This window comes from Streptopelia decaocto, assembly GCF_964273445.1.
Source record: "Streptopelia decaocto genome assembly, chromosome: 6".
NCBI classification, from domain to species: domain Eukaryota; kingdom Metazoa; phylum Chordata; class Aves; order Columbiformes; family Columbidae; genus Streptopelia; species Streptopelia decaocto.
Genome location: NC_138660.1, coordinates 8316493 through 8329510, shown reverse-complemented (window position 1 = coordinate 8329510; position 13018 = coordinate 8316493). Strand labels below are relative to the sequence as shown.

General features: G+C 42.8%; 1 protein-coding gene and 1 long non-coding RNA gene across 4 annotated transcripts in view; one reads left to right on the top strand and one right to left on the bottom strand.

Annotated features, from left to right (window-relative positions):
• The window catches only part of ABCC5 (ATP binding cassette subfamily C member 5), a 44702-nt gene extending 36556 nt beyond the window's left edge, over positions 1–8146 (top strand). For both annotated transcript variants that reach the window (XM_082055169.1, XM_082055168.1), the window contains 7 exons: positions 1114–1203; positions 3482–3671; positions 4407–4566; positions 5000–5078; positions 5954–6067; positions 7130–7294; positions 8008–8146. In XM_082055169.1, the coding sequence (XP_081911295.1) occupies positions 1114–1203; positions 3482–3671; positions 4407–4566; positions 5000–5078; positions 5954–6067; positions 7130–7294; positions 8008–8109 (900 nt within the window). In that variant the 3' untranslated portion in view covers positions 8110–8146. The remainder of the gene's footprint in view (positions 1–1113; positions 1204–3481; positions 3672–4406; positions 4567–4999; positions 5079–5953; positions 6068–7129; positions 7295–8007) is intronic.
• Positions 8147–9394: 1248 nt separating this feature from the next.
• On the bottom strand, positions 9395–12786 carry LOC309440927. Of its 2 annotated transcripts, XR_014184293.1 has the most exons (4): positions 12596–12786; positions 11876–11949; positions 10649–10782; positions 9395–9525 (listed from the first exon to the last, which is right to left on the bottom strand). It is a non-coding gene; the product is annotated as an uncharacterized lncRNA (long non-coding RNA). The 2 variants fall into 2 exon arrangements; XR_014184292.1 differs by having other exon boundaries at positions 11876–12786.
• Positions 12787–13018: the final 232 nt, after the last annotated feature.

The following is a 13018-nucleotide window of genomic DNA, read 5'->3' as shown; positions in this document are numbered from 1 at the left end:
AACCAATTCAGAGTCAGGACCTTGTGCGAGCAGGCAAATTACGAATTATGAGGAGCTAGGTGCTTTAAGGCTACTGTTTTGGGGAGCTGCTGCTTTTTAAATGGTAAAGAAGAATTGGTTTGAGGCTTTTCATATGCTGCATATTGCAATCTTCCTGAACATTTCCAGAAATTTGATTGATGTTACATCAGACATCTGCCAAACTGACGTTTGAATGTGTGGCCTGCAGGATGTTTTCACAGTGAGCAGCTGTGGGGGTCAGATGGACTTGGGGGCTTGGAATACTTGTTATTAGAGCTGTTTTTTGGCCTTTTCTGCCCCCTGGTGGTACTTAGGTGAAATTACAAAACTTGGCTAATATTTAAAGCTGTTGCTTGTGGGAAACCTTTCTAAACTGCTGGCTTTCCAAGTGATTTTAAGAAAAGCTACTTTTAGATAATGAATAAATTATGGTTGCCTTGGGCACCTTAGCTGTGTGGTGCCCAACGGCAGGAGTACTTGTATCAAATATCATAGAATTATTTAGGCTGGAAAAGACCTTTCAGATTATTGAGTCCAACTGTTAACCTAATGCTGCGAGGTCAACCACTAAACCATGTCATTAAGTGCCACATCTACACATCTTTTAAAGATCTCCAGGGATGGTGACTCTACCACTTCCCTGGGCAGCCTGTTCCACTGCTTCTTCACAACCCTTTCTGGGAAGAATTTTTTCCTAATATCCGATCTAAACCTCCCCTGGCACAACTTGAGGCCATTTCCTCTTGTCCTGTCACTTGTTACTTGGGAGAAGAGACCAACCCCTTCCATGCTCCAACCTCCTTTCAGGTAGCTGTAGACAGCGATAAGGTCTCCCCTCATCCTCCTCTTCTCCAGGCTAAACAGCCCCAGCTCCCTCAGCTGCTCCTCATCAGACTTGTGCTCCAGACCCTTCACCAGCCTTGTTGCCCAAAACCGAACCCAGGATTCAGGGTGCGGCCTCACCAGCGCTGAGTACAGTGTGACGATCGCTGCCCTGGTCTTGCTGGCCGCACTATCCATTGGGTTCATCTCTTAATTCAATAATAAATTGTAGCTCTCTAAATGTGTCTTTGTTTTCTCCCATCACTCCAGTTAACAGGGTTGTTCCAGTTTACAGTCAGGCTTGCTTCAGAGACAGAAGCTCGCTTCACCTCAGTGGAGAGGATCGATCACTATATCAAGGTAGGACGATAATACATTCAGCTGCCTGGTGTAACATTCCTTGTTGCTTGTAATGTTGCTGGCATATGAGAAGAAAAAGTCTGCCTTAGAACAGAATATATGTTTCTGATCTTGTAAACACATTAATGCATGTACTGTGGTACAGCAGAGTGAATTTGTTTTATGAAGTGTGTATATAAGCACTGGCAGAATGAATGGCACAAGAGCTGGGAGGTAACTCAGCTTACAGACATCGCTGAAGTTACCTAATGGTATTGAAAGTTCGGTGACATTCACAGTAAAGAGTGGACAGTGTGAAAGGGGCAACTGGGAATTCAATACAATATTTTACAGTAAAAGGATGGTGTTCTGGCACCCTTCATTCCAAACCTAATGGAACTCCTTTATTTTAACACAGATAACTCTGTTACTTTATCTACATGTAATTCTGCTTAATCTTAAGTCTACTTCTTTCTCCACAGCTATCTTATATAACATAGAAATATGCTTTGAAAGTCAAGGGATTGCTCTTACTGGAAACATGAGAAATGTGCCAGGCTACATTTTAGCAAGCTGCTCTGATTATTTGTAACCCTTTTTTCACAATGAGGATCTGTGTATGCAGAACTGGGTTTAGGTCAATGGGAAAAGCGTAGGCAGCTGAAAGCCTTCTACTGGCTCCGGTCTTTGAGGTGGAAGGGTTTTTTACTTAATACACATTCCCTCTGAACTTCAGAGGGAGATGTGTACCTATTTGGTAAATCTGGACTATGTAGTAGCTGATATTAGTAGAACTTTTTTTAGCCTGTGGATTTAATACTGAAAAGGAAAAAAAAAAAAAAGAAAAGAAAAACTACCTGCTCCCCTAATCCTTGTGGCATCTAAATAGAAAACTTCTGTATATGGAAGACTTGGTGACCACACAAGCTGAGAACTGTGTGACAAAAACTGCCTGGTATCTCTCACTGTGCTGGTGTGGCTCTATCACTGTCAGGCCTTCAGTGGCAAAACTTGTAGGCTGTTCTCTGTGTGTTTTGTGGGGTTTTTTTGTAGTAACTGCCTATCCTTTTATATCATTATTAAGCAACACTTTCTGTGATTTTATTTTTTTTTAATTTGGATCTCTAGACAGCAGTTTTATTATGAAACTGTAGAACTAGTTTGAATCCAATGCAAAGGGGTGGGTGAGCAGCGAAACACCATACAGGTTCTTGTCTTACCAAGTCCCAGGCTTGGCTTCCTTTAGTGCAGGCTCCAAGGTCACTGTTACCAGCACTAAGCTCAAAGAGCTGGAGCACTGTAGGAAATTGCTGGTTTTCTCAAACCCTTGGGACACAATTAATTTGCCTCTAACTAGATATTGCAGATATCCAGAGCTGACATAATCCCTATGGGATCTCTCTATAGTCAGTGTAGGAAATGGCAATCTCCAGAGGGCAATTTATTACCCATTCAAAGTGTTTATATTGAAATGAGATCAATCACGCTCCAGAAATGCTGGCTTCTTTGTAGTGACTATAAAGGAGTTGATGGGGCCTGGTTCAGTTGGAGGTTCTTACTTTATATGTGTTTAAAGTTACATGAGATGTATCCCATGACAGGATTTCTGCCGTTCTCTGAGGCTGCTTGTGCCGAATACGGGACAGTGATCTTGGCTTCACTGTAAACGTGCCATAAAGGTCCATGTTTGGTTTTCAGAGGTTCTGCTTTTCTGTTCAATCTGTGAACTGCTTAATGAGGGACCTATTTGAGGGCAGAGTGAAATAGCAAAAGTGAGCAAGCTGGAAGGGGCCTGACTGATTCTGTGATCTAATAGAGCAGGGGAGAATGAGGAAGAGGAGGAGGAGGGGGCAGCATGTGTACAGTGTGTCATGTAGGCATTCCCTTCTGTGTTGGAATGAGCAGAAGTGACCTTGCTGTGGCATAGCCAAGGAAGCTTAGAAATACAGCAGATTTTGCATCCAGAAGCATCAAGTCTTTTGGAGTGCCACAAAACTCAATATTATTGTGTTCATAAATAATAGGCCTAAAGTATATTTTGATTTCTGTTGATGAGAAACTTTCTGTAGAGAACTGATGTCATTCCTGAGGCAACAGGAGGTGAATAGCAGTGTGGCCAGTGTAACACAGCCAACTTCTGAACCACTGGGCCCACGTCCAGCCACACAGTTCATAAAACTGCCATAAACTGATATGGTCTGAGTACGCAGGGAAGAACTCCTGCTGAAAGCTGCAAGTGATGATTTTTCTTTCTGATGTTGTGTTTACTGGATACTGAACTTCTGGTTTTGTTTTAAAGACACTTTCCTTGGAAGCTCCTGCTCGAATTAAGAATAAAGCTCCTCCTCTGGACTGGCCACAGGAAGGTGAAGTTGTTTTTGAAAATGCAGAGATGCGGTACCGAGAGAACCTCCCTCTAGTACTTAAAAAAGTGTCCTTTACTATCAAACCGAAGGAAAAGATTGGCATTGTGGGAAGGACAGGCTCAGGTAAGGAAAATCACTAAGTAGAGTTAAATTACTACTTTTACAGAATGGAAATGGAATAGAGTGGGGTGGTCATATTGGTTCTCTCTCTTCTGCTTGAAAAAATTGTTAATTGCACAGGAGTGGTCCAGCAATCTGTCAGTGGTAGATTCTATTTACATGCATACGTAAGTAAGGATCCCTGTAAACAATAATGAAAACAACTTTTCATATAACGTAGAGGGATATTCTACTATGCCTGAGCCGGTACACTCGTAAAGTTTAACACCCCAAGCCAGTTACAGAGTGGCACCTACAACATGGTCATGGCAGCTAATTTGACTCTCTTGAAAGTTTTCTGTACCAATGCTGCAGCCGGATTTGGCTCTGAGCTATCTCAGAAGTCTGTAATTCGAAGAATCAAAACCCCTGTTTGTGAGGTGAATTAAACCAGCTCCAAAAATGTAGCTTCTAAGTAAGCAATTAATAATGTTTTATTGGGTTTATTTGGTTTATGTGGCAAGGCTTTGGTAGCAGGGGTGGGAAGCCACTGTAGGGGTGGCATCTGTAAGAAAATTCTAGGACCTTCCTCTATAATTGCTTAGAAGCTTAAATGCTGAACCTCAGCATTGTTTGCCAGGACTTTATGGTATTTTAAAACGCTTTTCTTACACATGGGCAGCTTTTAAAATGCTTTCTCATCTCAAAGCTGCTGTGACTGTAGAAACACTAGTATTGTTTTTCCTTTCTCGTTTTTAGGGAAGTCTTCCCTTGGAATGGCACTCTTTCGTCTGGTTGAACTGTCTGGAGGCTGCATTAAAATCGATGGCTTGAAAATAAATGACATTGGTTTGGCAGATCTTCGCAGCAAACTCTCAATAATTCCTCAGGAACCTGTGCTGTTCAGTGGCACCGTGAGGTTAGTGACACCATATGAAGGCAAGAAGGAAAAAGAGGGCTACCAGCTTATACTTGAAGTCAAATAGGTGCCTGGTGAGATATTAGTTCCCAGGCATCCTAGCTTATGTTCTCTGCTTTTGAAACAAAAAAAACCCACAACTGAATTATTTTACCTGGCCTGATGCATAACTGGATGCAATCATCCTCTATGAAAGTCTTGCTTTCTGTTTATATTTCCTTGAAGTTTTTGTATCTTTGTCTTTCATCTCTACTCTGTTGTTCTTTGGCTACTCTAACCCTAGTGTGCTGGGAGTATCTGATTTCCTTGGCAAGGAAATTCTGTCAGTGCAAGGCTAGATGGGAATCATCCATCCGGATGAATTAGCATACTGCGGCTTTGCTATTCATTGCTGAATAAAAATGCTAGCTGTGTTTTCTGCTTCCCCCTCCAGATCAAACCTGGATCCTTTCAATCAGTACAGTGAAGAACAAATCTGGGATGCTTTGGAAAGGACTCACATGAAGGAGTGTGTAAGTATTATGTGCCCCATGAGATATGTTTGTGTTTCAACTTTCAAACCTACATGTTCTGTTAATAGCTGCTTCAGAGACGTTTAAATAAAGCTTTTCCTTTGCAAGTTTTTCCTCATATTGCCTAAGCTTGATTTCTACTAATGAGACTGAATTTTTGTAGAACATGCCGTACTTTGGATGGTTACTTTTTTTAGTATATAGCATAGCACAGTGTTGCTTTATCACAGGGACTTCTAGGGCTTTACAATATTCCATGTGATATTTTTCTATATGTGTCTTAGGTGTGCATTCTACATTTACATTTGTGAGTGTGAATGCCATACAGGAACATTTATACTGTACTTAAAATCTGCTCTTACTGCCATGATGTTTCCAGTTCTCTTCTTGTCAGTCAGATGGCCTGGGGTTGCATGTGTGGCTGTAGCTCATACACTGAAGTAGTTCCTGCAGGGACTAGATTTGCTCTTGGTGAAAGTCTTGGGGAGAAAGGCTGTCAGGAGATCTGTATTCATGGTGATACGATTTTGGATGTGGCACACTTTTTTCTAGAGATCTTATATTTTGTATTTAAGTCATTCTAAAGGTGTCTACTGAGAGGATGTAGCTCTTCTAGCTTAGCAACTAGTAATGTTCTCAGTAGCTGTCACTGAGTCACAGGCACTTCAACTGGACTGAGCAGATCTGATGTCATATTGTTGTTTTATCGTTAGTTGCTTGTTACTAGTTTCCCTAATGGAGAGATGGTCAGCAAAGTGTGATGGATGTTTTGGAACACAGGCAAAATGAGATTTGCAGGAGGAGCAACTGTCTTGTGCCCTGAAGATACAAAAAGTCTGCAATGCTAAGATTTTTGCCTCTCCTTTCCCACACAGGTTGCCCAGCTGCCTATGAAACTTGACTCAGAAGTGATGGAAAATGGGGAAAACTTCTCAGTTGGAGAGAGACAGTTACTGTGCATAGCTAGAGCTCTGCTGCGTCGTTGCAAGGTGAGCATAGTGATGAGAGAAATAGCTGAAGATAGTAAACTGATAGCATTGAGCAAGCTGGTTTTGTGCCAGATTCATTCTGTCTGTCAGGAATCACACCAGCAGTTATTGAAACCCACAGATGGTGTAGGGTTAGGGCAGTAGAAAGGCATCTGTAACCAGCTGCAGAAAGGTATTGCATGTTAGTGTTAATAATAGTGTGTCAGACTGGTTTAATCTTTTATTCAGAGTGTCCTGTTACTGGTGACATCAGATTCTTTCCTTCTTCCACCTTTTTGTAAATGTCAGCCAAGTACTTTTGTTCTACATTGTCTTCCACTAAAATGTAGTTTCCAAATGGAATTTAGGACCATGCTGTGCCAGTGAAGTTAAGGGTTTTGCAGGAATGGAAGATGAATAATAATTACAGTGAGAAAGGACATTTGGATTGAGATTGACCAGGATTCTGATTTAAAATCCTTTTTTCTTAAACATTGTACACCACATTTGAAGGTTCTCCCTGTATCTGTTTTAAAGCCAAGACTGCTCAGCAGAAGTTACTGCTGTACCTGCACAAACCAAGTCTAGTTTAGTGTTGACAAGACACCACTGCAGATCGGTTTACGTCTGAGTCTGAAGGGAAGGGTAATTCTTTCCAGCATAAGAAAGCTTAATAAGCCTAGTCAGTATTGACTCATTCCAGAAAGAACTGTCACAACTAAGGATGTGTCAGAGTAGTTTACCAGTAAAATTTGTATTTGAGACTCAGCTGCTGAATGTAAAACTTACAAAGTAGTGGAGACATGAGGCCCCGGTCAGAACCCAGTCAGCTTGTGGCTCTAAGATGTGACCATGAAATGCAGGTGTGATCCATGAGGTAACTTTGTTGAAGGCATTATATAAGGAAAACTGAAAGGCTGCTTGTAACAAACCACATTTGTGACCACAGCTCCATAATGATTGCCAGTTGTGACAACTCTTGGTCTTGGTCTTGGTCGTGGTCTGCCCGCTCTACATATTTTTTATGTCCAGGTAGGGAAAGTGTTACTATGGGTGACAGCCAGGATTATGTGCTGTTTTCAGATTTTGATACTGGATGAAGCAACAGCTGCTATGGACACAGAGACAGACTTACTGATTCAGGAGACTATCAGAGAGGCGTTTGCAGACTGCACTATGTTAACAATTGCTCATCGCCTGCATACGGTTCTAGGCTCTGATCGGATCATGGTGCTGACACAAGGACAGGTGAGCAGAAAGACTTTTGTGGCTGCAGTTCCTGTTGCAGTCTGGTGGTGCCACGTGTGCAGACTGAAGTGAAGGAACAGCTAGGATTGCAGGGTGGAGAACCCCCTATGATCATTCACAGCCTTGGGAATAATGCTCCAATAGAATCAGTTATTGCCCAACTGTGACAGGATCAAAGAGAGCAAAATTCCCTTTACACTCCAAGAAAGTACCATAGAGTAACAGTCTCTCTTTTAATAGTGTTTTAAAAACTCCCTTTGTAGGTTAATTCTGAGATGGGCAATAAGGGAAGTGTCTCTGCTGGGGGTCAGTCGCAGTTTCCCATTATTTTTGTGAAGCCCTGTGTTGTCAAACAGGCATCTGGGAGATACTTGAACCACTTTTCAGGCTTCCGTATGGGAGCCATAAACAGTAAATCTGAGAACATCTGGCAAGGCTCTTAAATGTAGAGAAGGTAAACCCCCATAACATCTGCCTCTGTTTACCAGAGCCACCAGAGGTTGCTTCCTGATGGGTGTTTGTCTGAGCTACTTTGAAACATCCCACTTTACAGTATTTATGCATAAATGCACATACTTTCACTGCCTGTTGTCTCATCTAAAGGTCGCTGCCATGTTCTGGCTTCTTTACTGCTGTGTCACAAGTCCAAGGGGTGGGAATCCATTTTCTGCTGGATTTTACTAACATGTTTTACCTGCCTTGTTTGCTTTTAGGTAGTGGAATTCGACACGCCGTCTGCCCTTCTGGCCAACGAGAACTCGCGCTTCTATGCTATGTTTGCTGCTGCGGAGAACAAGGTTGCTGTCAAGGGCTAAAATTCAGGGCAAAGTCACTTATATTTTAGAGAGCTGCACTCCCTGCCTGTGGCAGGCCAGCTCTTCTTCCTCCTCCTCCTTAAAGCAGATTATTGCCTTCTCATCTTTTAATTTTTAGCACAATGTGTCCAGTCAGAGTTTTTAAAACTGTGTCAGAAAAATTATTCGGTTTTATTATTGTATTTATTCCATAATCATACTACTAATTTTTTGTTATTAAATGCACTCTACAAATGGCTCAGGGAGCCATAGTTATAAATGTATCAGAGGCCTATAATGAAGCTTTATACATGTAGCTATATCTATACATAATTCTGTATATAGCCTATATTTACAGTGGAAATGTAAGCTGTTTATTTTATATTAAAATAAGCACTGTATTAATAACAGTGCATATTCTTTTCTATCATTTTTGTACAGTTTACAGTACCAGAGATCTGGCTTTGTTATCGAACTGTATTGGACACGGTTTTGTCTTTTACAGTTGGTCTTTTCCTAGTGCTGGATTTTCTGCGTGTCTGAGTGGAAGTGAAGCTTTGCAATAGTGTCCTTTATTGTCACATCTTTGTTGTCTAGCGCAGGGGAGAAGAGCTCTGTGGTGTAACTCTATTGCATTGTAATTTATCAAAGCTATTTGGAGCATCGCTAATGTTCACCACGGCAGCGACTGCTGCTTCCTATGATGCTTTCCCAAAGCAAGGTTTTTAGTGATCTCCTCAAGCGGAGAACCACTTTTGGGTCACATTAAGGCCTCGTATTTTCTCAGTGTCCTGATACGGTATTTCTTACTGTGTCAGCAGGGTTTGTTTTAATGCAAGCATGCCCAAGCTCTTCCTGCTTCGCTGATCTAACACAACCAAAATCTAACTGTTCGTGAAATGATCTGTAACAAATTAATCATAGGGTTCAAATCACAGCCTGTATGCTAGCAGGAAAGCCTTTCAGAGCTGCATCAGCTGACTGACTCCTTTATCTTGAAGCTGCTAACACTCCTCAGAGGTTTAGGTTGGCTTTCACTGGCATGGGGAACACTAATTTTATTCTGCTCACTTATACTAAGGTTAAACAACATTTATATTTCGTGTTTCTTTATTGCACACTTGTTAAGGGAACAGTCCCCCACCCCACGTCTTCTGGAACTTTAAACAGGTTCCTGTTGATCAGGACGTAACACTGGTGTAGGACATCGTTTTCTTACTGTAAAGAGACCTACCTCAGGTTACTAGGTCCTGCGTGGTACGTTGCCATGATCACTGTACACCAACCACCCGTGTGTTACGGGACCTGTGGCCCGGGTGGGCACGGTCGCTCCTATAATAGCTGTGACTTATTGAATGGTCAGCGTTGCATGTCTTTGTCAACTTGGACATTTTGTAGCCTTAGCATGTTTGCAAAATGTCTCATTGAGGCAGAAATCTGAAAAGTAAATAAAACTATTTTGGGTTTTGTAAATTTTATTGGCTTAAGTGGTTTGTTTTGGGTACATAAATTATTTCTCACCTTTTTGAGCCCTGGGGACAGTTGTTGTAGGCTGCTATTTTTTTTCCTTGTCTAAGCACCATGGCCTGATCTTTCTTCTTTCAGAGCAGAAGTGTTTCTTTAAAAGGATAGTGGATAATTTTTGTGCCCTCCAGCATGGGGGCAGCTTGCAATATATGTATGTTTGAGTAGTAATTTATAGTGCAAGTATTGAAGCGAAGTAGCAAGGGGGGGCGGGTCAGACAGAATACAGAAGATCCTTCTCAGGCTCAGATTTTTTCCACTGGCTATACCTGCAGGTGTTACTGTTTGTATTTTGACATGGCTGTGAAGTCACAGCAACAGGCATTTCTACCTACCAATACCTCAGGCAAATGATGGCATTTGCAGAGCTTAGACTGTAGCTTGAATTTAGCACAAAAAGCATCATTTGTTATAGTTGTTCTTTAGTGAGGCTTATCCCAAGCAAGAATTAACTAACACATATCTTACCCTGCTTATAGCCCTGGACCCAAGGTTACTCTATGTCAGGGCCTGGCCACCATTTTACTTAGTGTTAGTCGATTCAAGGAACAGAGTGTGATTGTACATTGTGGTTACAAAAGGGAGAGGTAATAGGCCTCTCTCCAAAAAACACCCAGCTAGGTGGGGGGTTCTTTTATGATCAGAAACTTGAGGACAAAAAGGAACAGTGGAGAGGCATGAGGAAGCAGGGTGATAGGCCAAAGGGGTAATGCCCTGCTTCTTCCCTAAAAGTAGAGCTGGGTAGAATGTGAAGATGAAGGCTGAATATATTAAGGGGAGAGGGAAAGAACATGAAAGGCATCTGCCTAAAACTGTGGTTAAAAGAGTTCAGTCAGTTCTCATGTGCTACTCTGTTGAGGACGGGATTGTCTTGGGCCCTGCAGAACTGAGTTTACCCCACAAACTTCAGTATTTCCCTTGAAGAAAAAGGACTAATGTACCTATTTCTCAAATGTCACTGGGGCCAGAGCCTGGCTTCATTTTGCAGCTAAGGCTAAGGTAATGGCAGTCTGGGCAAAAGGGGAGCCGTCCTGACCTTGTCCTCCTTCTTCTTCCAGGCTGGGAGTTGCTTCCACTTTCCTGATGCCAGCAGTGGCTCCTGCTTGGTCCAGCAGTGACCCAGTTCAGAAAGATAACTTGCAGAAAGTTCACCCTCCAAAAGCAGGAACGCTGTACAAAGGAGGAGACGGGAAGGCACAGCTGGAAGGGAGGTGAAGTGAGGCTGCTCTTTTCTGTAGGTGCCAACTGTAACACTAGCGTAGGTATGAGAGGAAACTGCACCCAGGATTCATTGCACCAAACTGCTGCTTCCCAGTTACTCTCCTAAAAAGGCGAATACTTTCCTGCTGCTTCAGCAAACTGGAATAGCCCAACAAGGTGTCAAACAAGGGTCTGTGATGGAGCAGGTGAACAGTCACCTGTGGACAGCAGGGATTAGCTCAACTGTTTTGTTAAAGTTTAGCTCCAGCATTGTTACTTTGGAATTAAGGAGACAGACTATTACAGGGAAATGTTATTTCTTCTGTAGTTACTTATCTGCTTCATTTAGCACTTGTCTCACTGACAGTACAGAAGTGTTGCTTCTCACTTGAGCAACAGTAATTTTTTTTTTTATTGGCTTTTGTCCTGAACCACAGGAGCAAGCTGAAGCCTGGCCCAGGGCCCTGTCACTCAAGTGGAAGGAAAAAAACATCAATAATGGCAAATAAGACTGAAATATCTTTATCTTTGAAGCATTCTGCAAGAGGTTTTCAGGAATTGGGTCCTGCTTTTGAATTTAGTGTGCGATATCCCAGAGAAGACTTCATCTTGTGAGGAGTAGAATAAGACTGGGATTGGGACAGAGGCTTTCCTTAAAGAGATCCTACCAAAAATAGAATGGACATAACACATTCTTCTTAGTATATAGCAAAGGCTGTGGCCCAAGACCAACAGGTGTGCAACTGGAGATTGGCCCGAGGTAACTGGTTTGCTGTATTACCCCTGGGAATTTCAGTTGCGTCAGTTTTGCGCATTCTGTCCAAATGCAGTGAGTGCGGCTGATCCCGATTCATTATCATAAGCTTAGAGACTCTTAGAATGTGTTTCTGCTCCACTCATCTAGCTGATGAGTGGAACTGTTGCACTGGCTTGGGACTTCAATCAAAACACAGGATTCTTCTAAAATGACCCAAAGGGGTTGCTTGCAGTTAAAAAGGTGTAAGTCCAAAGCCAGGTCCTGAAGCTGTGCGAGCTTGGACACCTGAGGAGACTTCGCCGTTACCTGTGGTGAAGATCATCCAGGCTCAGATCTGGAGTGGCTGGGGCTGTGGTCTGTGGGTTATCCCTGGATGAAAGCTGGAGGGAGATGAAGCAGTCTTAGTACATCACTGGGAACAGAGTCTGAGAAAGCACAGTTATTTCAAAAGGCAAATGATGGGAGAGAAGGTATTGGAAGGAAAAGGGTAACTGCAGAAAATTTGATTTATAAAAGGAGGATGTGGAAAGAAAAGGTGGCAGGACAGAAAGTTTCTCTTAGCTAGAAGGGGATTGGGCAGAAGCAGAACTTTTTCTTGAAGGTGGTTCAAAAGAACACACTGAGAAGATACAGGGTGGCTGTAATGCCCTCAGCAACCAAAGACCTTTTCTGAATGCTGCCTTGTTATTTTTTACTGCAATGGCAGCCTGTGTTTTACTATATATAAGCAATCGCACAAAGGTTTTCTTTATAGTCCCAGCTTCAGGCTGGTCTAGGGTAGTACTGTGATTTGTTTTACCCTTGGTTCAGATGAGACAGCAGCCACGTTGTGCTGGGGCCGCAGCTTCTGCCTCCAATATGATGATACAATGGAAACTCAACTGGGAAATGGTGCAGATGCTGCTGTACCACTGCAGGTTCCTTAAACCCACAACCATGTAGTAAATGCTCCTGTGTCATCCAAAAGTCATGCCTTGGAAACTCATCAGGTGGCTGAGGCAAAGTCTAACAGTGAAAGTAACTTACAAAAGTGTCACTACATGGGGCAGAGGGAGTTCCGTGCGCTGCTCTTCAAATCACGGTAACTTCCAGCACACTTCCTCCCAGATCACTGTCTCCTACCACTGCCGCGCTGCAACGAGCGGTTGGATAAAGATGATAATTCTGTGGTTTCTGTCCTTTCTGATTTAGGAAGGCGGCAGTGGATGGTGCGTGATTGATTGGCCCAAGAAGGGGGGCTGGAGAAGAGTAAAAGCGTGTTATTTCAGAGCTGGGGGCAGTTTGGAGGGAGGCAGGCAGCCAGGGTGGGAGGGAAGAGATTAAAGAAAGTGGGTGTACGGGGTGCTGGTAGAGGGAGGTTATTTCGGGTTGGACTGTGGGCTGGATGAGAGGAGTGTGACCGGGAGCAGGATGGAAGAAGCTAAAATAGGTACGGGTGGGATAAGGGCT